General features: G+C 35.6%; 3 protein-coding genes and 1 pseudogene across 13 annotated transcripts; all 4 read left to right on the plus strand.

Moving 5' to 3' along the window:
* The first annotated feature begins 485 nt into the window (after positions 1-485).
* LOC140893137 (uncharacterized) lies at positions 486-3,746 on the plus strand (annotated as a pseudogene).
* Positions 3,747-5,968: 2,222 nt separating this feature from the next.
* On the plus strand, positions 5,969-9,004 carry LOC140882437 (uncharacterized). Of its 3 annotated transcripts, XM_073288456.1 has the most exons (7): positions 5,969-6,131; positions 6,978-7,108; positions 7,244-7,384; positions 7,471-7,629; positions 7,760-7,882; positions 8,038-8,181; positions 8,407-9,004. In XM_073288456.1, the coding sequence occupies exons 3-7, from the start codon at positions 7,250-7,252 to the stop codon at positions 8,851-8,853; spliced, it is 1,008 nt and encodes a 335-aa protein (XP_073144557.1). In that variant the 5' UTR covers positions 5,969-6,131; positions 6,978-7,108; positions 7,244-7,249; the 3' UTR covers positions 8,854-9,004. The 3 variants fall into 3 exon arrangements, with proteins under 3 accessions (XP_073144557.1, XP_073144539.1, XP_073144548.1); XM_073288438.1 differs by having other exon boundaries at positions 5,970-6,131; positions 6,978-7,384; XM_073288447.1 differs by lacking the exon at positions 6,978-7,108 and having other exon boundaries at positions 5,970-6,131.
* Positions 9,005-9,546: 542 nt separating this feature from the next.
* LOC140874965 (2-methylene-furan-3-one reductase-like) lies at positions 9,547-11,562 on the plus strand. Of its 2 annotated transcripts, none has more exons than XM_073278470.1 (4): positions 9,547-10,009; positions 10,311-10,634; positions 10,730-10,892; positions 10,980-11,562. In XM_073278470.1, exons 1-4 carry the CDS (start codon positions 9,593-9,595, stop codon positions 11,243-11,245), a joined length of 1,170 nt encoding a protein of 389 aa, XP_073134571.1. In that variant the 5' UTR covers positions 9,547-9,592; the 3' UTR covers positions 11,246-11,562. The 2 variants fall into 2 exon arrangements, with proteins under 2 accessions (XP_073134571.1, XP_073134572.1); XM_073278471.1 differs by having other exon boundaries at positions 9,549-10,009; positions 10,733-10,892.
* A 3,865-nt stretch (positions 11,563-15,427) lies between these two features.
* LOC140886445 (RNA-binding motif protein 25) lies at positions 15,428-21,057 on the plus strand. 8 transcript variants are annotated; one of them, XM_073293198.1, is made up of 9 exons: positions 15,861-15,994; positions 16,413-16,500; positions 16,786-16,828; positions 17,310-17,557; positions 17,715-17,867; positions 18,283-18,730; positions 18,898-19,572; positions 19,652-20,217; positions 20,582-21,057. In XM_073293198.1, exons 2-9 carry the CDS (start codon positions 16,420-16,422, stop codon positions 20,831-20,833), a joined length of 2,466 nt encoding a protein of 821 aa, XP_073149299.1. In that variant the 5' UTR covers positions 15,861-15,994; positions 16,413-16,419; the 3' UTR covers positions 20,834-21,057. The 8 variants fall into 8 exon arrangements, with proteins under 8 accessions (XP_073149155.1, XP_073149299.1, XP_073149223.1 ...); XM_073293122.1 differs by lacking the exon at positions 15,861-15,994 and having other exon boundaries at positions 16,005-16,500; XM_073293423.1 differs by lacking the exon at positions 15,861-15,994 and adding an exon at positions 16,981-17,081 and having other exon boundaries at positions 16,364-16,828.
* Positions 21,058-23,155: the final 2,098 nt, after the last annotated feature.

Here is a 23,155-nt window from a genome sequence, read left to right on the forward strand (position 1 = left end):
TAAAATCGCTCATTTATAATAAAAACCCTAAGTGGATATACCTTGCTTTATTTTTCGTTTCATCCCTCAAAGAAGTTGGTGGTATCAAGCTTGCAATGATAATTATACTTAATTATTATATTGCTTGCTACTCGTACCGATATAAGTTATTTAGTTGTATCGCCCTTGTTTGTTAAAAAAAATTAGCGTTTCCAAATAATTATTTTTTAAAAAAAAACCTTGAATAAAGAATGTAATGTAGATTTTTTTTTTTAAAAAAAAAGATAATTTAGACTATTTTATGCACTAATAAATTCTCTTAAATAAATCTCCTCTAGTGAATTGTGCTTAATGAGGTGAAACGCGAGTTTTGTTCAAATTGAGAAAGAAGCGTGTTCTACCCGGTGCGACTACTTGGAATGCGATTCTGACTGGAAGTTTCCGACCAATTATTTAGCTACTCTTCAACTTCATATTCGATCGTTTGTTTCCAATTTCCATTTGATTGTTCAATTTTTCCCATTTTACCAGTGAGGTTAGTGTATAATTCAACCCATCTTCCATTTTATGTTCTTTGTAGATTGATGCTAGCTGTCTGAATGGCATATTGTGTGTTGTTTCTTGCGAATAATTGTTTGGTGATGCTTGTTTACTGATTTCTTGCTGTTATTGGATATTTTTTTCCTTTTTGATTTGATATTTGTTTGTCAGTGAGTTTTTATAAAAATTTCTGTTTGCGGGTTGGGATTTGGGAGTTGGGAGGATATTATAAGGTCATTTAAAGATTTTGATGGAGTTTAATAGAATAGTGCTCAATTGATTATAATATTGGCATGAGGTTGATGCTAATTTATAAGTGGGTCTTCTCTCAATTTTTTCTTTCTGAGGGGAGTCGAAGTATTCAAAGAGTGATATTCGAATTTGGGAAAAATTACACTCTGAAATTTATTGGTTTTTTTCATTAAATAGGAAATCCTAAGTCTGCCCCTATGAGAGTGGCCCTGAAAACCTAGTCTTTGGGGGAGGACGTATCCATAGAGTAACATTGTAGTTACATGTCCACAGACTATGAAAATGAAGTTAATGGGTTGTAGGAATAGACATGAATAAATCTAATTGATCTATGTTGGTGCATTGATTTATGTCCCACATAGGTTGGCTAAATAACCTGGATCTCTTTATATGAACAAGGGCAAACCTTACCTCTTGAGCTAGCTTTTGAGGTGAGTTAGGTCCAACTTTAATTTCTAATATGATATCAAAGCCCGGGTTCCCGTTATGTGTTGGTCGGCCCATAGTTGGCCTCACCCGTCCCATAGTTGGCCACCCGTTAATATATCCACGCTCCATAGGTTGGCTAAATAATCTGGACCTCTTTATATGAACAAGGGCAAACCTCACCTCTTGAGCTAGTTTTTGAGGTGAGTTAGGTCCAAGTTTAATTTCTAATAAACGTAATTGAGATAGTTGAATAGAAATTGATAAATTTAGTTGCAGAGTTTTGATATGGTGAGCATCCATCGTAAGCACTCTGTGAGAACCTGCTGATGTGTCAGCTCACCTTTTGGATATGTGTGATGCCACGTCAGCAGTTGCTCACATTGGTGCTCACGATATTTGCTCACCATATCAAATCTCTTTAGTTGCATGTTGTAATTTTGTCTCCGTTTCTGGTAATGATGCTCATTAAGAGAAGATAAGTGGCATATTTTGCGGTCAGAGACCTTGAAGCATGGTTTATGGGAAAAAGTAACTAGTTCATTCAATCATAAATTTGTACGAGCAATATTCAAATTCCATGAGCATCGTGCAGCCTTGTCAGAGAATAGATTGGACGCTAAGTTGTAGTTAATGGTTCTTGAACCTTTTAGTCTGTTAAAAAAATGTCATTGAACCGCTGAGAAATACGTTGTCAAACGACTCGACACTACTACATCAAGATCTCAAAGAAAAAAAACTTATTAATGGTAACACTCGTACAGGTAGTGATGGATGAAATTCAAACCACAAGAATGAGCACAGATGACTCAAGCAAGAAAAGCTTTGGGCTTCCTAATTTGACCGGTTTTGATGTATATAGCTTGGTCTCAAACTTCCCTAATAAAGTGTGTGAGTATGTTGAGGTGCGTTATCACTGAAAACATAAAGTAAATTGAAAAAGGGAACTTTAACTCATTTGTATTTAAGATAAATCATTCATGTGGTTGCAGCTGCATTTCAAACCATTTAAGAGAGATGACTATTCAAATATCTTACAATTTCCTAAGAGGAACAACAAAGAGTTATCTACTTCACTGTTGAATTTAGAAAAACAACTGTATGCATAGAAAGAGAATCCAAAGTGGGTCGATCATCCTCCAGAAATAGAGGTATTTGGAGTTTTCTGCTTTTGCTGTTGCTTGACATTCCTCAATTTGTAATATCTCAGTCCATCCACCACTGAATCAACGATTTATCCGTGAGAGTGCTTCTTGTAATGCCTTCTGAACTTTCTCCCAGGTTACGGTACCTAAAGGTTCACTTTGCAACCTAGTTATGAAAGTCAATGTTGGGTATCCACCAGATGCGGAGAATATTAAGGTAATGATCATGCTCTCCGAGGATGGCCTTGAAACTATAGCGTACAAGAGGAAATATGAGCTTTGGGGTCAAAAACTTGTTCACTATAATCCAGACAATCTGAATTTATGGTGCACCATTTGCGTTTTGATTTATTCAATATTTGGTATCCTTAGGAAGTAATATCAAGAAAAGTTTTACTTGAAGAAGGATCGAGGCAATTAGTGGAAGTGGAGCAAGCAGCACTTTGGCGATTCCTTTGGTGGTCTGGGACTATCTCTGTTCATGTTTTAGTTGATTAGAACAGAGAAGATCACACTGTAAGAATGGAACATCATTTAATAACTGTATTTCATTTGTTTGTTTGATTCGAGCTTCAATCGTTAGAATCTCAGTGATTGATTGGCCCCTGGTATGTCACACGGCATTTTTGCTCTGAGAAATGTCGTGTCTTCTTAAAATCTAACGTGTATCTTCATTTAGACTCGTTATATCGATTACTAGCTATCTAAGTGTTAGTCTACAACGTGTTTTCCCCTTGTCAGATGAAATTCAAACAAATAATGTCGGGATTCATGCAAAGATTTGAAGGTTGCTGGAAAATGGAACCTATATATGTTGACGAAGACTTGTGCCACTCGTTAAAGCCCAAGTCTCTGAAGATTGCGTCTCTTTTTTAGGAAGGGGAAGAATCGGCTCAAAGTTGCACTTGGAACAACTCATACAGCCATACATCGTTCCAACCCCTCCTATTTCTTGGTATCTCAGAGGAATTACTACAAAGACTATAGAAATGCTGATTCATAACTTGCTCGCTGAAGCTGCCCGAATCAGGCAAGATCCTTCTTCGCAGGTTGAGGGCTTGGATTTGTTTGATGGAAAACAGGTGAATATAGAGTTGATGGTCTGTGTAATACTAATATCAAGGAGAGATGGGTGCTGAGAAGAAAAATTTCGAAACCACGTTGTCGGAGAAGGTTGTTATGTAGTTGAATTCAAAGTTATGTTCGATTTGTATACAATCAGAGTTCCATGCATTTTCTTTGATCAGTGATTGCTGTCAATGCTGTTAGAGCAATATGTGGCTAACCGAAAGCCAAACAATAAAAGCGCTTATGAGCTTTAATCCCTAGCTTTAATCACACTGGGAGCTTAACGAAACGAAATGATAAAATATATTACACATTAACGAAATTAAAGGACTGTTGTTGCCCTACGTACATATTATATTAATTATCAGCAAATCTTACTTCTGGCTTGTGTCCACCATTTGCATGATGAGCTTGCTTTCCTCCGTTTTTAGCCATATTCTTCACGGAAGGCATTTTCTTGTCAAATCCGAATTCTATGTCCCCACGGCCTCTCGTGTTGATCAAGTTAGGTTCTTGCCTAGATTCCCACTCTTTGGGTCCAAGTCCATGGCTTTGCTTCTTGGCCTTCGACCCGCGGTGGTGCACCGCTCCCTCCTTCGCAGCGTCCCTGTGATATCGCCTGTTGCACAACCGTCCCAGCACGCAAGCCACCGCTGATAAGACAACGATCACTGCCAAGACCACAAAAACAGGTCCGAACGACCCATTAGAATGGGAAGAATTTGACTGTCTTGGGAGATTGTTATTTGGGTATAGTATAACTGGTTGTGACATTATATATCTTCTTTTCTTAGGTCTGCTGGGTTAAAGTATAGAAAATATATGTTCGAAATTTGCTTATAATCGGGTTAGAATTTTATGTTCTTTGAGTGAAAACAAGGCAAAGAGCTAGGCCAAGATCGAAAGGATGGAATTAGTTGTTTGTTTCAATGTAATTAATTCAATTTTTTTTGGTTCTATATATATTATAGTAAGAGTGCTTTTTTATTTAAAAAACATATGATTGTTTAGTATCAAGTTGCATCATTGTCATCGTAAGCAAATATTATAGCACATAGACTTGCTCATTTTACAATTTCTTCTCCTCCTCTTTTGTTTGGGAGCATGAGATGTTACCACGTTGATTAGTAGATTTTGTAATAGACGATTTAAATATTTTTTAATAAAATTATAAGTTTTATTGTTAAAAAAATGATTAGTTAATAGGTATAAAAAAATATGATTAGTTAATAGGTATAGTTTTTCCCTGGGAATTCTAAGGGCGTGGCTTTTCTTTAATAAAAAGACAAGGTAAAGATATTCATTAATTTGTGTCTTTTATCGAGGGAGAAGCGTGTTCTTTCTCCCTTACACAATATTATATTTAATTATTTTTTCATAATAGATATAAAATATAATTATATATAAAAAAAATGATTATTTTGCTCAATGGTGTACGACAAGACAAATGTTTGTCACTTTATAAAAAATTATAGTTGATAAAATTGATACAACTTCATTTTTTAAATCGTACAACTTACACATTGTGGTTTGATTGCTTTAATAATAAAAATAATTATTGCAATCCAATGGTTCTCTGTCATGGAGATTTATTTGTGCCATTCGATTTACCGTGAGATTGAAAATTGTCCAAACATTGTCACATCGCAATATATGAATATCAAAGATTGATTGCTAGAGAATCGTAATTAAGTGTGGTCGAATAATTTATTTTACACAAAACTTTTATGAAATGGTCTAACGATAAAATTTTATTAGACGGATCTTCTAATCGAGTCACTCATTGTATTGTATTATTTTTTATGTCAAAAATATAATTTTTTATATTATAAATATTTGTAGGTTTGATCCATAGAGATCAACAAATTTATTTCATAGGATTGATTTATATCATGAATGTTTGATTTACTTGAAAATTTTTCCTTTCAAAAAACGACATATACCTTAAAGAAATAAACAAGATGCATACACGGGGGAAATCAAAATTTCACACGTGTCAGAATTTAAATTATAATTATTAAGAATAAACAAATAATAGTTTGAAACAAAATTGAGAGATGTTAAACATTTAATTGCAGAACAAATTTTGTTTTATACATTTAAAATCGCTCATTTATAATCTGAGACAAACATGGAAATTTCGTGATGGGAACTTTAAAAACCCTCAGTGGGGTTATATACCTTGCTTTATTTTTCGCTTCATAGTTCATCCGACATTGGTGGTATCTAGCTTGCAATGATAATTACACTTAATTATTATATTGCTTGCTGCTAGCATCGATATATTATTTACTTGTGTTGCTTACTCGTTTTCACTTGTTAATGAAAATAAGCATTTCCAAATAATTTGTTTTTTTTAAAAAAACCTTAAATAAATAATGTAATGTAGACTATTTTTTTTTCTTGAAAAGGTAATTTAGAATATTTTTTATGCACTAATAAATTCTCCTAAATAAATCTCCTCTAGTAAATTATGGCTGCTAGCTATTTACGCGAGTAAAGAGCTGAAACGCGAGACTTGTTCAAATTTGAGATAGAAGCGTGGTTCTCCCCGGGGCGACTACTCGGAATGCGATTCTGACTCGAAGTTTCCGACCAATTATTTAGCTACTCTTTTTTTTTTTTTTTGAAAGAATTATTTAGCTACTCTTCAACTTCATATTCGATAGTTAGTTTCCACTTTCCATTCGATTGTTCAATTTTTCCCATTTTACCAGTGAGGTTAGTGTTATAATTCAACCCATCTTCCATTTTATGTTCTTGGTAGATTGATGCTTGCTGTCTGAATGGCATATTGTGTGCTGTTTCTTGCGATAACTGAATAGTTTGTTTGCTGGGTGATCTTGTTTTCTGATTTCTTGCTGTTATTGGATTTTTTTTTTCCTTTTTGATTTGATATTTGTTTGTCAGGGAGTTTTTATAAAAATGTCTGTTTGCGGGTTGGGGACTTGAAAGTTGGGACGATATTATATGGTCATTTAAAGATTTTGATGGAGATTAATAGAATAATGCTCAATTGATTATAATATTGGCATGAAGTTTATGCTAATTTATAAGTGGGTCTGCTCACAAATTTTTTTTGTGAGGGGAGTTGATGTATTCAAAGAGTGATATTCGAATTTGGGAGAAATTACTCTCTGAAATTTACAGGTTTTATTCATTGAATTGGAAGTCCTAGGTTGGCCCCTGTATAAGATTGCCCTTGTAAACCTACTCTTTGGGGGAGTTGGACGTATCCATAGAGTAATGTTGTTGTTACATGTCCACGGACTATGAAAATGAAGTTAATGGGTTGTAGGAATAGACAGGGATAAATCTCATCGATCTAACGCAATTGAGATAGTTGAATAGAAATTGATAAATTTAGTTGCAGAGTTTTGATACGGTGAACACCCATCTTGAGCACCCATGTGAGCATATGCTGATGTGTCACTCACCTATTGGATGTGCATGATGTCACGTCAGCAGGTGCTCACCGTATCAAATCTCTTTAGTTGCATTTCGTAATTTTGTCTCCGTTTCTGGTAACGATGCTCATTAAGAGAAGATATGTGACATATTTTGCAGTCAGAGACCCTGAAGCATGGTTTATGGGAAAAAGTAAATAGTTCATTCGATCATAAATTTCTACGAGCAATATTCAAATTCCACGAGCATCGCGCAGCCTTGTCACAGAATAGATTGGAAGCTAAGTTGTAGTTAATGGTTCTTGAACCTTTTAGTCTGATAAAAAAATGTCATTGAACCGCTGAGAAATACGTTGTCAAAAGACTCTACACTACTATATCAAGATCTCAAAGAAAAGAAACTTATGAATGGTAACACTCTTACAGGTAGTGATGGATGAAATTCAATCGACAAGAATGAGCACAGATGACTCAAACAAGAAAAGCTTTGGGCTTCCTAATTTGACCGGTTTTGATGTATATAGCTTGGTCTCAAACTTCCCTAAGAAAGCGTGTGAGTATGTTGAGGTGCGTTATCACTGAAAACATAAAGTAAATTGAAAAAGGGAACTTTTACTCATTTGTATTTAAGATAAATCATCTTGTGGTTGCAGCTGCATTTCAAACCATTTAAGAGAGATGACTATTCAAATATCTTACAATTTCCTAAGATGAACAACAAAGAGTTATCTACTTCACTGTTGAATTTAGAAAAACAACTGTATGCATGGAAAGAGAATCCAAAGTGGGTCGATCATCCTCCAGAAATAGAGGTATTTGGAGTTTTCTGCTTTTGCTGTTGCTTGACATTCCTCAATGTGTAATATCTCAGTCCATCCACCACCGAATCATCGATTTATCCGTGAGAGTGCTCTTTATAATGCCTTCTGAACTTTCTCCCAGGTTACGGTACCTAAGGGTTCACTTTGCAACCTAGTTATGAAAGTCAATGTTGGGTTGCCACCAGATGCGGTTTATAACATTGTCACAGATCCTGATAACAAAAGAGTTTTCAAGAATATTAAGGTAATGATCATGCTCTCTGAGGATGGCCTTGAAACTATAGCGTACAAGAGGAAATATGAGCTTTGGTGTCAAAAACGTGTTCACTATAATCCAGACAATCTGAATTTATGGTTCACCATTTGCGTTTTGATTTAGTCAATATTTGGTATCCTTAGGAAGTAATATCAAGAAAAGTTCTACTTGAAGAAGGATCGAGGCAATTAGTGGAAGTGGAGCAAGCAGCACTTTGGCGATTCCTTTGGTGGTCTGGGACTATCTCTGTTCATGTTTTAGTTGATCAGAACAGAGAAGATCACACTGTAAGAATGGAACATCATTTAATAAATGTATTTCATTTGTTTGTTTGATTCAAACTTCAATTGTTAGAATCTCAGTGATTGGCCCCTGGCATGCCACACAGCATTTTTTTTGCTCTGAGGAATGTTGTGTCTTCTTAAAATCAAACGTGTATCTTCATTTAGACGCATTATTGTCGATTACTAGCTATGTAAGTGTTAGTCTACAACGTGTTTTCCCCTTGTTAGATGAAATTCAAACAAATAAAGTCAGGATTCATGCAAAGATTCGAAGGTTGCTGGAAAATGGAACCTATATATGTTGACGAACACTTGTGCCACCCGTTAAAGCCCAAGTCTCTGAAAGATTACATCTCTTGCACTAAAGGAAGGGGAAGAATCGGCTCAAAGTTGCACTTGGAACAACTCATACAGCCATCCATCGTTCCACCCCCTCCTATTTCTTGGTATCTCAGAGGAATTACTACAAAGACTACAGAAATGTTGATTAATGACTTGCTTGCTGAAGCTGCCAGAATCAGGCAAGATCCTTCTTCGCAGGTTGAGGGCTTGGATTTGTTTGATGGAAAAACTGGTGAATATGGAGTTGATGGTCTGTGTAATATCAAGGAGAGATGGGTGCTGAGAAGAAAAAATTTGAAACGACGTTGTCAGAGAAGGTTGTTATGCAGTTAAATTCAAAGTTATGTTCAATTTGTATACATAAGAGTTCCATGCATTTTCTTTGATCAGTGATTGCTGTCAATGCTGTTGGATCAATATGTGCCTAAACCGAAAGCCAAACAACAAAAGCGTTTATGAGCTTTAATCCCTTTTTGTTTGATCATTTGTGTGTGCGTATAAATGAACATTGCTTTAATTTTTTAAAAAAAAAAAATTTATATTGTAAATTTAAGTGCATGTGTTGATTTTACTTCAAGGAAAACAGAATAAATATCAAATATCTGAAGATTAAAATGTTTAAAAAGTCATATTATTTTTAAGTTATAAGGGTGAGTTTCAACAAATATCAATATCAATTTTATTTTTAAGCATGAGTGACATACCTCATGATTGAAATCAATTATGTCCATATACAATGAACCTCGATACTTACCTAACAAAATTTAACCACGAGTGGCTTGAAATCAAAGAAAAATCAGAAGGTGCTCGATGGATCGATGTGGTTTAAATAAACACTTAAAACTACAAAAATAAGAAGAAAAATTGTTATTTTTTTAAAAAAAAATTAAATTATGCGTGATGTACTGATGTATGTATACATATTTTAAAAATAATAATAATAAAATTACATTTATTAGAACATTAATAAAATAAAATATTTTTCTCTACGAATTAGCAAGATTTGGGGCTTTGTTTCACATTAACCGTGTGTGCATGCCACATAAAAAAGCGGAGAGTTGATAAGCTACCCATGGATTCTATCTTCTCTCCTACCGCTGTCCAATGGAGGTCACCAGTACCTCTCCACTCTTCATTAACCAAACTTCCACTTCCACTTGTCACCTCCCAAATTACCATTCAAAAATACTCTATAAAACCAGCCCAAAAACCCATTGCTGCTTCACGAAAACTAAGAATACTCGCAGCTTCTCCATCTGCAGAAGCCTCAACTACTGCTGCTTCTTCTTCTTCCTCAGTTCCGTCTGAAATGAAGGCCTGGACATACAGTGAGTATGGGGGTGTTGATGTGTTGAAATTTGAGTCCAATGTTGCCGTGCCTGAGGTCATGGAAGATCAGGTTCTGATTAAAGTGGCCGCTGCCGCGCTTAACCCTGTTGATTTCAAAAGGAGATTAGGGAAATTTCAGGCCACCGATTCACCTCTTCCTGTAAGTTTTATCTCGACCCTTTTGTTTCTCTGTGCCATTTTTGGGTATAATTCAGTCAAATCTGCTTCCGATCCCTTTTTTCATGTTTGGGATGTATCGGTAGTAAGTAGAGCAGTAGCTGAGGTACAGAGGTGATTTGTGCATTTCTTATAGAAATTTGATACTTGGATTAAATTTTTTTATATAAATTGCTCGTAAAATTTTAAAATATTTTAGGTATACTGATCAGGTCTAGTTAAATTCAACCAAAGTAACGCATGCATTTTATTGACGTGTATTTCGAATTTTGTTTTGCGCACAGACTGTTCCAGGCTATGATGTTGCGGGCGTTGTGGTTAAAGTTGGAAGTCAAGTGAAGGGTCTGAAGGAAGGGGACCAAGTGTACGGGGACATCAATGAGAAACCACTGACTGGACCAAAACAGTTCGGGTCATTAGCGGAATACACTGCGGTCGAGGAGAAATTATTGGCCCTGAAGCCTAAGAATCTTGATTTCGCGGAGGCGGCCTGTCTCCCTCTTGCAATTGAGACGGCATACGAAGGCCTTCTAAAGGCTGGTTTTTCTGAGGGCAAATCCGTTCTTGTTCTCGGCGGAGCTGGTGGCGTTGGATCCCTTGCCATTCAGGTAAAAGAGAAAATATACAACTCTACTTGGTTCTTGTCTTTTTAGTCGTAGCTTTAATTCAATAGTTTTCTACTGAAAGTTTGTGCCTTTTTGAGCAGGTTGCAAAACATGTGTTTGGCGCATCAAAGATAGCTGCCACTTCCAGCACATCAAAACTTGAACTTCTGAAAAGCTTGGGTGCTGACTTGGCTATCGACTACACTAAAGAGAACTTCGAAGACAGGCCGGAGAAATATGATGTAGTTTATGATGCAGTCGGTGAGTTCATAATCTCCATTCAATCTTTACTAGATCATGCAATCAAGTTATAAATATGCACTTCTTTTTCTATTTCGAACATGACAGGACAAGGCGACAGGGCAGCGAAGGTAGTGAAGGACGGCGGGAGTGTAGTTGTCCTAACGGGTGCTGTCACCCCACCAGGCTTCAGGTTCGTGGTGACTTCGAATGGAGAATATTTAAAGGATCTGAATCCATATCTGGAGAGTGGCAAGGTGAAGCCGATACTCGATCCCGAGGGACCCTTCCCTTTCGACAAGGTTAACGAAGCTTTCTCGTACTTGGAAACGAACCGAGCCACTGGTAAGGTGGTCATATACCCGATTCAGTGAGTAAAATTTGCAAGCATTATTTAAGTTGTGCCTGATGTAAGGATGTTTGGATGAATAAAAACGGGATTCGGGGTGCGAGGTACAGTACCGGATTCGTCGCGACAAAGTATATCTAGTGTTCGGTTCCAGTATAAGAGATGATTGCAATGTGTTAAAAGGGTGAATCATATTTCAAAGTTCTTGATCGGCTCTAATATAATTCAGGGATATTTGATATATTGTAAACTCAAACTCAATATTTGATGTCCTCTTTCGTACAAGAAAAAAAAAGAAGAAAAATAATATTTTGGTGGAAGTAGTACAAAGAAAATTTGTGGGCTTTTTGTGGGATCTTATTTACTTGGGCTTTACAATGAACTGAAAATAGCATTCTTCACATAAACTAGCTGACCCCAAAATGCAAACAACAATTATGCTTCAAAGCTGGTAAATCGAAGTTAGAGCGTCAATAGATGGATCAGTTTGACTCGTTATACTACTCTCAAATATATAGTTATGCTTTTTTTACATTTAGTAACATTTTTTTCCTTTTATTTCTTGTTTATTAATGGATATAACGCCGTTTTATTTGTGTGAAAGTACGCAATCTTATGTATTTGAGAACAAGACTATAACATATTTAAAATTCTTGATTTGCACGAACAAACTAAATTTAAACGAATTCCAAATTAAAACAATTTAAAAATAATTATGACGATTTTTAAATATATCTTGCAAATATATCAAAATATTCCTCAATATATTAAATGATTTCATAGTTCTTAATAGTATATACATATATATTAGATATATCATCTAAAATATCTTCCATCTTATTAAATTTATTACTTTTACTTTAATAAAAATAAACATTTTATTTTTTTATATATTTTTTTGCGAAATAGAAAGACAACGAACCACGGTATACATTGAGCGTTGTTGTTATAAACTAATAAATATATGCACACGACACATATATATAAATTAAATTTTTATTGTGTATAACAAATTTTTATATGAAATACAATAAAAATTGAGTAATTTTATTTATATTTAATGTTATGTTTGTTTGTTATTAATTTTTGATTCTTTATTTTATTTAAAAAGAATTATGGTTATTAATACAATAAAAAGTATTTTTTAGAGACAAAAAATGGTATGATATACCCTATTAAAAGTAGTTATTATGTAAACCTCAAATTTAATAATATACAAGAGATATTATTATGTAACACCCGGTATTTTAAATACGTAAATTCGCATGCATAATTAGGGTATTTAATTATTTAAATTTTAGATTTATGGGTTAAATAATTATGTGAATTATTTGTGCATGATTTAATTTATTTTTTTTTTAAGCATTTCACCCATAATTAGTGATTTTACGATTTTTAGTATTTTAATTGTTTTGATCGCGTAGACGGGACCATGGACAGACGAGATGACAACTTTCTAGCTAATTTATTCCATGAGCATTTTTAGAGCCCAAAAATATTATTTTGAGTTTTATTGCCTCAAAATTTTTAGTATTTATTTTTATATAATTTTAGGAGTCCATTTTATTCAAAATAAGCCAAAATATTGACTTTTTAGTATTTTTAAAATTCCATTAATTTGATATTTCGGGATTTTTAAGATATTTAAGTTATTTATCAGATTTATTTTCTTAATTAGATTTTTAAGTTATATATTTTATATATATTAAAATCCTTATTAATATATTTAATTTCCTAAAAACCTATTTTATTAAAAACTTAACCTAATCTACCCCAAACCCATCGACCCTAAGCTTCAGCCGCCTCACCCCACCATCTTCATCATCTTCTTCGGCCAGACATCTCCAAGGAAGTTCCATAGCCGAATTTCTTCGAAGTTTCAAGGTTGCTCGTCGTCCCGTCGTCCCGGAATCGTCTCACACACGTTTTTCTCTTCAATTTCGGTGAAAGGCATGATTTTCTTCCATTTTTTCGTACCTATCAGATATTATATTGTGTGGATTGTGTATGCATCAAAAACTTTCAAGTTTTTCAGAAAATGGTTCGGTTGTTTCGGTTTATGCGCAAGGTTCCTTGTTTTCCTTCTTCATGTTCACGTTTTCAGGTCCACCATGGCTGGTATGGCTGCTGGTCAGAGTCCTAGGTAGGGTGAGGAGGGTCTGGACCGAATGGCTCGAGTGGCTCGAGCCAAACGAGCCCAGGAAACCACCTAGAGTCGATCGGGTCCCAAGGAAGCGCAGCTAGGGTTTCGGGGAAGGGGGCTCGGTGGATGACCGATGGGATGCATGGGCCGGGGGCAGGGGCTAGGTTCGAACCGCCCAGACGTGGGCTACGTCTGGGCGGCGGGGCTCCGGCCAGGGGTGGCCGGAGCAGGGCGGCAGCAGCCCTAGAAGGGCTGCTGCTCGCGGCGGCCGAGAAGGGAAGGGAAGGGCTGATCGGGTTTAGGGTTTCAGGGCTGGTCCGGGTCGGGTCTGGAAGTTTGTGGGTTAAGTTAGTTGGGTCCGGGTCCGGGTTAAGTTAGTTGGGCTCGGGTATTTTTATTTTTAAGTTTTTAGTTTAACTAATGGTTTAATGGGCCTAATTAAATCTCAAAATTTAATTGGGCTCCATTTAATTATTTTTGGGTTGAATTTAATTATTTGGGCTTAAATAATTTTAATTAAGTGAGCCCACTAATTTTTATGGGCTTTAGGGCCCATGAAAGTTATTGGGCCAGTCTTTGGGCTTTGGGGCCCATTGGGCCAGTTTAAGTTGTTAATGGGCTTTAATTAATTTAATTGGGCTTAGAATAATTTTATTGGGCTTAAGTATGTTAATGGGCCAGTCTCTGTATTAATGAGCCAGATTTAAGTAAATGGGCTTGAGAGTTTAGGGCCAGCAGTCCAGTACAATCCATGAGAAAATTGCATGCGTCCTGATTATATATTTAATTATTTTTATGCATTGAAGTTATTTTAATATTTATATGTTAGTAAGAAATTAAATTAAATATATATGAAGGACACACATTTTATTTAAGTACATGCATTCATGAAATAATTTTATGCATAATTAAATGTTTAAGGTTGATGCAATAATAAAATATTTTATGTTGGAAGTTGAAGTAGTGTGACAATTTAAGGGGGATTCGTCCCCATATGTGAACTATTGAAGGGCAGTTTACTGCCAATTTAAGAGGTGATTCGTCACCGCCACGTACGTTGGTTTCCACGCTGATCAGTATTTAATGTATGATTTAAGGTTACACTACGGATACAACCATGCGATGTTAGAAAATTATTTGCTCAACAATATTTATGTATTACGTTATTTAAGTTAATTTAAGTTATGTTATGCCATGATATTTTTAAGCATGCTCATTCATGTGTATGTTATGTATTAATATTTAATTGTTTTAAATTATTTTAAACCCTTGTTATGTTAGCATGTTGGGCCTCTAGGCTCACTACACTGGTATGGTGCAGGTGAGTTCGTAGAGGAGGATGTAGCTCCTACCGACGGCGAGGACATATGAGCGGACATGCAGTGACCCCGTGACCGTGATAGATGTCTGAGTCACATTGCATGTTTTAATTATGTCAGCATGTTACACTTTTTAGTTATTTTTCAGTGGTTGTGGTTTTGAATATTTTATTTGAATATTTTCAGTGCATGCAAATTTTACATCATTTTTCTTATGCAGTATTTTTAATTAAATGTTTGACTCAGATATTTATTTTATTTAAAGAATGCAATTTTTATTTAAGTTATTTATTTATTTATTTTAATTTTTTTTATTCTGTGCATGTATGTATGAGCATATATGTGCATATTATTTTTAGTAAGTATATATAAAATAAAAAAAAAATTTCGCATATTTATTTATTAATTATAGAGTTAGGGTCGTTTCATATTATCTTTTCTATGTTTTATTTTATTAAAGTTGAAAGGTTGGTACACTGATATGATCATCTCATTTTTTTACCCTTTAATATATATTTAATTATCAAAATATCATTTTATTTTTGTCTAATAATAATAATTATTATTAATTTACAAAAATATCACTTTTATAAATTAATTTATTTATATAAAAAAAACACTTTTAAAATTTAGTATTTATTTTATTTTGGATTTTTTTACTGGATTTTTCGTAAAAAAATCGGATATTATAAATTTACAACGCATACACATTACACACGAGAACTATTCATTATTAATTATTAATGGTAAATTGTAGCATCCACGTAGGTTTTGGCACAAATTAGCACTAGGGCTTTATCACGACATACCTTGGTTGTACTTAGAGCAATGGCGGAGCCACCCACGGTGCCGGAAACAACTGCCGCCGATCCCGTTCTCGCACCGAACCAACCAGATTCCGATAGTTCGACCCCCAAACCATCCATCCAATCCGATCTCTCTTCATCATCGCCAACCCCTTTCCCAAACCCTAACCCTAATATGAGCATGCCGCCTCCGCCGTCGATCCAGCCATCCTTTCGCCCCGCTGTTCCTCTTGTTCCGGTTCCTTCTTCCGGCTCCACGCCGCTGTTCTCACCTGTTCCTCCATATCAAAATCCCGGGTTTCCGCCGCCTGGGGTGAGCGCGATGCCGCCTGTGATGATGGCTACAGCTTCGGGGGTCGGGAGTGGTGCGCCACCTCAAGTTGTAATGGCTCCGGGGCAGCATCCTTATGCCGTAGCGTCTCAGCCTTTGAGATACCCTATGCACCTACCAAATGGCTATCCCCCGATCCCTCAGAATTTTCCCCAAGGTTCGATGCCTCATCCGGGTGGGTCCTTTCTCCGTTTCTGACACAGTCTCGCCCTCTGTTAATTTAACTGTGTGTGATGTCTTGTTCTTAATATGCATCATCTTGTGAAATATTTTTGAGTTAATATTATATGGTTGGTTCAAAAATAAAAGTTTGCTGTAACTTTGAATTTTACGGTTATGCACGACTTAGCACTTCCAAAAGTTTTAAGCTTTAATGAATTCGGCAGTGGATTGACTTGATTCTATTGTATGCCATATAGGCATTAAAATCATGTTGAAACTAAGGACAATATTGCATATTTATACTTGAGCTTCATTTATATAGTATGATCTGATATGTTGATGAAAAAGGAAGAATGAGTGTCACTAAGGTGTGGGGAGAGATATATGTTGGTTGGATTTAGGGGTATCGATGACTATGTTTTCTCCTACAGTGCACTCATGATTGATTACCTTGGGAAAGGTTGGAAGGCTTCATTAGAGACTACTGAGTACCCCAACTCTTCAACTCCTTTTTTGTTGGTATGAACGCAATTTATTTGTTTGGTTTCTTTGATTAATCTCGCTTAAGTACCGATTGAGTACTAGAATGGTAATGTCTACAATTCTAATTCATAGAACACAAGGGATAGGAAAAATCAAGCATCTAACTGAGGTCCAGGTAATAGGCTGCACAAAATGCATTTTTCCTCTAATGAAACAAGACGCATTTCTGGTACTCCTATTTTAATCATGAGGATACTTGTTGTAGTTCTAAGAATGTTTATCCCTTTCGTGGGATTTTAATTTTTGAATTGCCGACAGCAGACTCTATTAAAAGTTGACTGCAGCTTTGCCTATGTCAATCAAGGTATCACAATCTTCTCATTCCCAATTTGATTTTAGTTTTCTTTGCATTTTATTAAAAAATGACTCTAAAACCATTGTTATGAGTAATGTAATTAAATTTTGTAGACCTTTACCTTAGTTCTGTTTTTAAGGTTCTGTTTTTGATCGCTCTAGTGTGAGTGAGAAGTTGATTTTCTCAAATTAAACCTTCACATATGGTGCCTGGAATTGGATAGTTTTTGACCCGCATTCTGTTTTACAAGTGGATACATGAGGTATGATCTGTTCACGCGTTCCTGATTCACGAATTTGAGTTATATTGTTTTGATGTCCCTTCAGGTTCTATATTCTGCTGGTGAATGTTCTTGTCCCTGTTTCTTTTTAAGTAACCATGTATGATTTGTATCATCGGTTCTTTTATACTCATAATTTCCAGCTGTGTAAAGGAATTTCATGAACAAATTCTGACACATTAGCCTAGATCTTTGTGTCTCCTTGTGCAGGTGCTGTTCGTTATCCTTCTCCTTATGCCCCAATGCTGCGTCCAGGATTTCCTCCAAGACCGCTGGTTGGTGTCGTGCCGGCTCTGGCACGCCCACCAGTCATTGGAATTCGTGGTCCATTAACTTCTCCTGTTGTTAGGCAACCTGTTATCCCAAGTGTTGTAGTAACTGAGAAGCCGCAGACAATTGTTTACGTTGGGAAGATATCATCAACTGTGGAAAATGATTTCATGCTTTCTCTGTTGCAAGTACAAGACTCGTACTTTTTACCTAGCTCTCACTTTTTTTTTTTAACTTATTGAGTTCAATGTATGTTGTGTCCCTACTTTATCAGTATATTGGTTGGCCAGGAAAGCTTTAATGTTGCTCACTTCAATGAAATCTTACTTTTTATTTTTTCTGAAGCTTTGTGGGCCTGTAAAGAGTTGGAAACGGGTGCAAGATCCTACTAATGGTACTCTGAAGGGTTTTGGATTTTGCGAGTTTGAGTTTGCTGAAGGAGTTCTTCGTGCAATGCGGCTTCTCAATAAATTGAATGTCGATGGACAGGAGTTAATGGTATTTGAAACTTATTCAATGATTTTCCTGTATTTTTCAAGCATGGTTGAGATAAATATCTTAGTCTATGAAGTGCTCGCCAAACACAAATCTATGTGATATTTCGAATATAATCTGGAATCACATGTTAAGTGTTTCCTTTTCATAGTTCATACCTCTGTCTTGATAGAGGTATGAAGTGCTCGCCAAACACAAATCTATGTGATATTTCGAATATAATCTGGAATCACATGTTAAGTGTTTCCTTTTCATAGTTCATACCTCTGTCTTGATAGAGCCTTTTTTCAATATCCCTGGATGCATCTTCATAATGCAAATAACTTTCGCCGATAACTTTCTTCTAAACTATCGATTTTCTCGTAAAAATTTTGAACTTCGTTTTGGCTTATGTATAGTGGGTTTGATGAATTTGCAGTTAAAAGTTAATCAAGCAACCTCTGTTTATCTTGAACATTACGTTAAGAAAAAAACTGAAAGCTCAAAGACTATCCAAGGATCCGAAACTGAAGTATTTGGGTTAGGGGAACCGACTGCGTCAGTGTCTGATAAAAACGAAGCAGTGACGTCCTCCAATGAGTCTGTGAAGCCTTCTTCAGAGGAAGAGAAAAAGGATGACGGTGAGAAATTGAATAAGGAAAATCCTGAAGATGCCAATTTTGGCATTGTAACTGATGAAGACATGGAAGCAGACCGTGAGGCTCTCGAAAAGCTTACTAGCATGCTAGATGAGAGGTTGAAGAACAAACCTCTGCCACCCCCACCCCCACCTCTACAAACAGCTGTTGATGGTCCTGACAACTCAAACTCAGAACAGCCCTCTGGGTCAAGGGATGGAGAATCAGAAACGGATGTGGCAAAGCATGGTGAGTTTTGCTTTTGCCTGTGAATGAAAAGGTGTTCTTTTTTTTACTTCCTCAATCGGAAGTCTATTTTTAGGGATTCTGGCACTATTATCTCGTGGAGACAATTTTGTCATTTAAACTTTGTTTTTCGACAAGCACCCGTGCCATGTTTTAAATTTTTTGCGCAGATGCTGAAGACAAAAATGAAGACGAGAAGACTGGTGAAAGTAAGCTCGCGAGTGATCATGACAGGGCTGAAACTGGTTCTCCTGATAGGAGTAGAAGGCAAGATAAGAGCAGAGACCGAGACCGTGAATCACGGCGAGAAAAGGAAAAGGAACTTGAAAGATATGAGAGGGAGCGAGAACAAGAACGAGCTAAGAGGGAGAAAGATAGAGAATATAAGAGCAGGGAAGAAGAACGCAGGTACAAAGTGCGTGAAAAAGATTGGGAAACTAGGGAAAGAGAGAGGGAGCATTGGCGGAAGAGAGAGCGAGAAAAAGAGAAAGAGAAGTCTCAAGAAAGGAAGTGGGAAATAATGGACCAAGAGCGTGATAGTGATGATGGTTATGGAAAAAAGAGGAAATACAGGACTAGCGATGAAGAGAGGAAACGAAGACAAAGGGAGAAGGAAGAGGACGTGGCTGATAGATTGAGAGAGGAAGAAGAGATTGTAGAATCTGAAATGAAGGCTGCGGAAGAACTGCTAAAGAAACAGCAGGAGTCTCAGAAAATTATATCTGCTGGACCAGCTAATGGGCATGAGAATACTATTTTACCCAATGATGCATCATATCTTGAAGATCGGAGTAAAGCAGTTGTTCAGACCTCTGATCTCCTACCAAGCGGCGGAATATATGAAAGTAATTTTTTAAACTTTATGGTATGTTGCTGTATGTACCTTCCACATCTTGTGTCTTAGATCCCTTTGGTTGATTGCAGGTGAAGTGGTTTTACCGAATGGCGTCAATGATGAAACTGTTACTGCTGCAACAGATGAGCGACAGGCACCTACCAGGAAGTTGGGTTTTGGCCTTTCAGGGTCTGGAAAACGAGCTGCAATCCCTTCTGTATTTAATGCGGATGAGGATGAGGATGCACACAAGGAAAAGAAGATGAGGCCACTGGTCCCGATTGATTACTCAACTGAGGAACAGCAAGCAGTTAAGTCTTCCATGTCGGAAGGCCCATCTTCCAATATGGTTGCAGCAACAGATGTAAAGCGTATTTCAACTATGCATCCTAAAGAAGAGAAAGTTGGAACAGAAAAAGAAAAAGGCAGGCGTTATCATGAGAAATCTAGCCAGCGTGATCGTGGTAGATACGAAGAAGAGACTAGTAGCACGCGTGAAGATAGTAGAAAGGATCATTCGGACAGGGAGAGAGCAAATAAGTTGAAGACACTGGAAAACCAAAAACTCTTGGATGCCAAGCAGTTGATCGACGCAATTCCAAAGACCAAAGATGAATTGTTCTCATATGAGATAAACTGGGTTATTTACGAACAGGTGACATAACTTGCTGATGTCTTGTTTGTTTGATAAAGATGTGTCGGAAAAAGTCAGCACTGCATGATGAATGAATAGAGAACCATCTTCATTTTACCAATCAAGCAACCCACTTTGTCTAAATTTCTGATCACTCAACTAAATTTATAACCGTGAAGATTTCTTGAAAGTTAAAGAGTAAACCATGGGGACTTCCTGACTACACTAGAGCTATACACTAAATTTTGTTTGAATACCTGCCATCTCTTGCATATAAATGTGACCAGACCCTACGTTTGAATTATTTGATCTCTCTTTTGTTCTCCTGAAATAAACAGGTACCATCTTGCCCGCAGCTTATTAGTTCTGTGTTTGCTTTTTTCAGAACGCACTGCACGAGAGAATGAGACCCTGGATATCAAAGAAGATCACTGATTTTCTGGGAGAAGAAGAGGTTACACTTGTGGACTACATAGTTTCCAGCACTCAGGAACACATAAATGCTAGTGAGATGTTTGAACGGCTCCAATCTATTTTGGACGATGAAGCCGAAATGTTTGTGCTAAAGATGTGGAGAATGCTCATTTTTGAGATCAAGAAAGTAGAAACTGGCCTAGCAACAAAGCCCAGGACTTGAGCAGAAATTTGGCAAAACCAAAATAATCTTGTTCCAATGGGTTGGTTGTTTTAGTTTGATTTACAGCTGCATGTCAGTCGCTTTTTTCCGTGTTTTTAGAGGATTAAATCACAGCATTGCTACTTTCGATTTGTATGCTACGGTTTAATTTAATTTAGGATAGATAGAAAAATGTGCAACCTTATAAAATGTTCTTGCAGATTAAACGGACATGGGTTGGGTTACACACATATTCTCTCTTGGTTTGACTTCACGTTCTTAATGCATCATCACTTCAGCCAGGGAAGCAGCATCCATATCAAGCAAATTTGTACTATGGCTAAAATGTTTCAATTAGTTGTAATGTTGATAAAATTTATTGCCTTTTACCTTTTATCAAAATATGTTTCATGATAGGATGAAATTTACAAGCTGAACTTTCATCCCACCCGGGAACGCAGGTCGCACTAAGCTAAAGTAACTAAAATATAATAAAATCATTTGTTTCAAAGGTTAGAAGTTAATGAATCATTTTCCTCAAAAAAAAAAAAGTTAATGAATCATGGAGTGCGGTCATATCCAACTGCATGATCATGCAATGTATATAATAATTTTATGCGTAAATTTTTTTTAAATAAAAATTTCTCTAAGATTGAAGATTACGCTATTATTTAATTATGATGATAATACTAGTTGTGTATAGATTTATGATGTTTTATAATAATCTTTTGTACTAAGAGTAATGTAATCATTAAATTTGGATAAAACTATTATAACAAATCTTGCAGTTAAATTTGGATACGAGTGTGAGATATTCTTCATTTTAGTGAATTTACCATAGTTGAATTTTTATTTTCGATATGGAATAATAAATAGGAATAATTTTGTGTAAAAAAACAACCATGACATCGGAATTACTTAATTTAAGCCTTCAATTGACCCTAAAATACTTGTCCTTTCGCATGAAAAAAAGGCTAATTAAGAATAACAATTAACCTTTGAATGCCTTGATTTAAATTTAATAATTTACTTTAATTTGTCAAACGGGTTTTCCCGGGGTTTGATCATCAATTCCAAGCTGTTTAGCAATAGCTCAAAATTACCCGTTGAGATGAAAAGCATAGAAATTATGTCTATGGTTAGAGTTAGGGAGTTGATATTTATATTTTATTTTATGTTATCTATTTTTCATTTCATATTTAAATTTGTTTATGAATAGAGTGAAAATAACAAATTAAAAATGGAGTGTAAATATCAAATTTTTTAAAGTTATTATATTATATATATAGTGTAGATCTCCAGGACAACCATCGCGGATACTTACATGAGCACCGACTGACGTTGTATCTTGTATATCTAATAAATGAATATCAGTCAGTCGGTGCTCATATAAGTGGCCACGGTGATTGTTCAAGAGATCAAAACTATATATTCCACTATGTTGCAGTTTCCCTTAAGCTAATAAGACTAGTTTCCCTTAAGCTAATAAGACTATGTGCTGTACAGCAAGGGGAAAAAGAAATTTCTTTTTTAAAAAAGAAGAGGAAGAAGAAAATTAATGAGAATATCCATCTATTTATCGGCATATGTTACTTGGTAAACGATGAAATTCCAACCTAATTTTTGAAGTCTGACTTTCTCAGGCAAATGGGATTAATTTATTTTAAATACACTTAACATCACAAACAATAAGTTTGCAATCTTTAGCAAGCATCATATGCTCAAATATAATTTTTGTCCTTTTAAATAACTTTGATGATGTTTGAAATTTGAAGTTCAGAAAAAAAACCATACATTTAAAAATAAAATTCGTTCGGGAGAATTAAAAATATGAATTTTCAAGTAAGAGCTAGTAAATCTCCCAACTCCGAATTAAGCACATATATATATCTATATATATATATATATATATATATATCACTCATGTATTTTTAATATGACCGTCTTATGTTGAACATCATCGGAAACAAATTTAAGTCATCATCGTTTTGATCAACAGAAAACATTTTATAAGATTATCTCATAAGACGCGTAATTTTAATTAAATTATGTGGATGAACATTAGTTCGGTATATATTTAGGTGACGAACTTAATTATATTAATTCTTTTAAAATGGTAATATTTAATTATCTATCAATTAATGTGGATGACAGCAATATAAGTATATATAAAATAACAAACCATGGTAAATAGCTATTTCTAAATTCTAACCATTGAACTTACCTGCCACTCCATGCAGGACTTCTAATTGATTGATGCTTTAATTAATTTGAAAAGGTTTCAATCTAAGACCATGTCTTAAAAGCAAATCTTAATCACGTGGATAATTAAAAAAAAACTAC

Source organism: Henckelia pumila, chromosome 1, assembly GCF_033568475.1.
Source record: "Henckelia pumila isolate YLH828 chromosome 1, ASM3356847v2, whole genome shotgun sequence".
Taxonomy (NCBI): Eukaryota; Viridiplantae; Streptophyta; class Magnoliopsida; order Lamiales; family Gesneriaceae; genus Henckelia; species Henckelia pumila.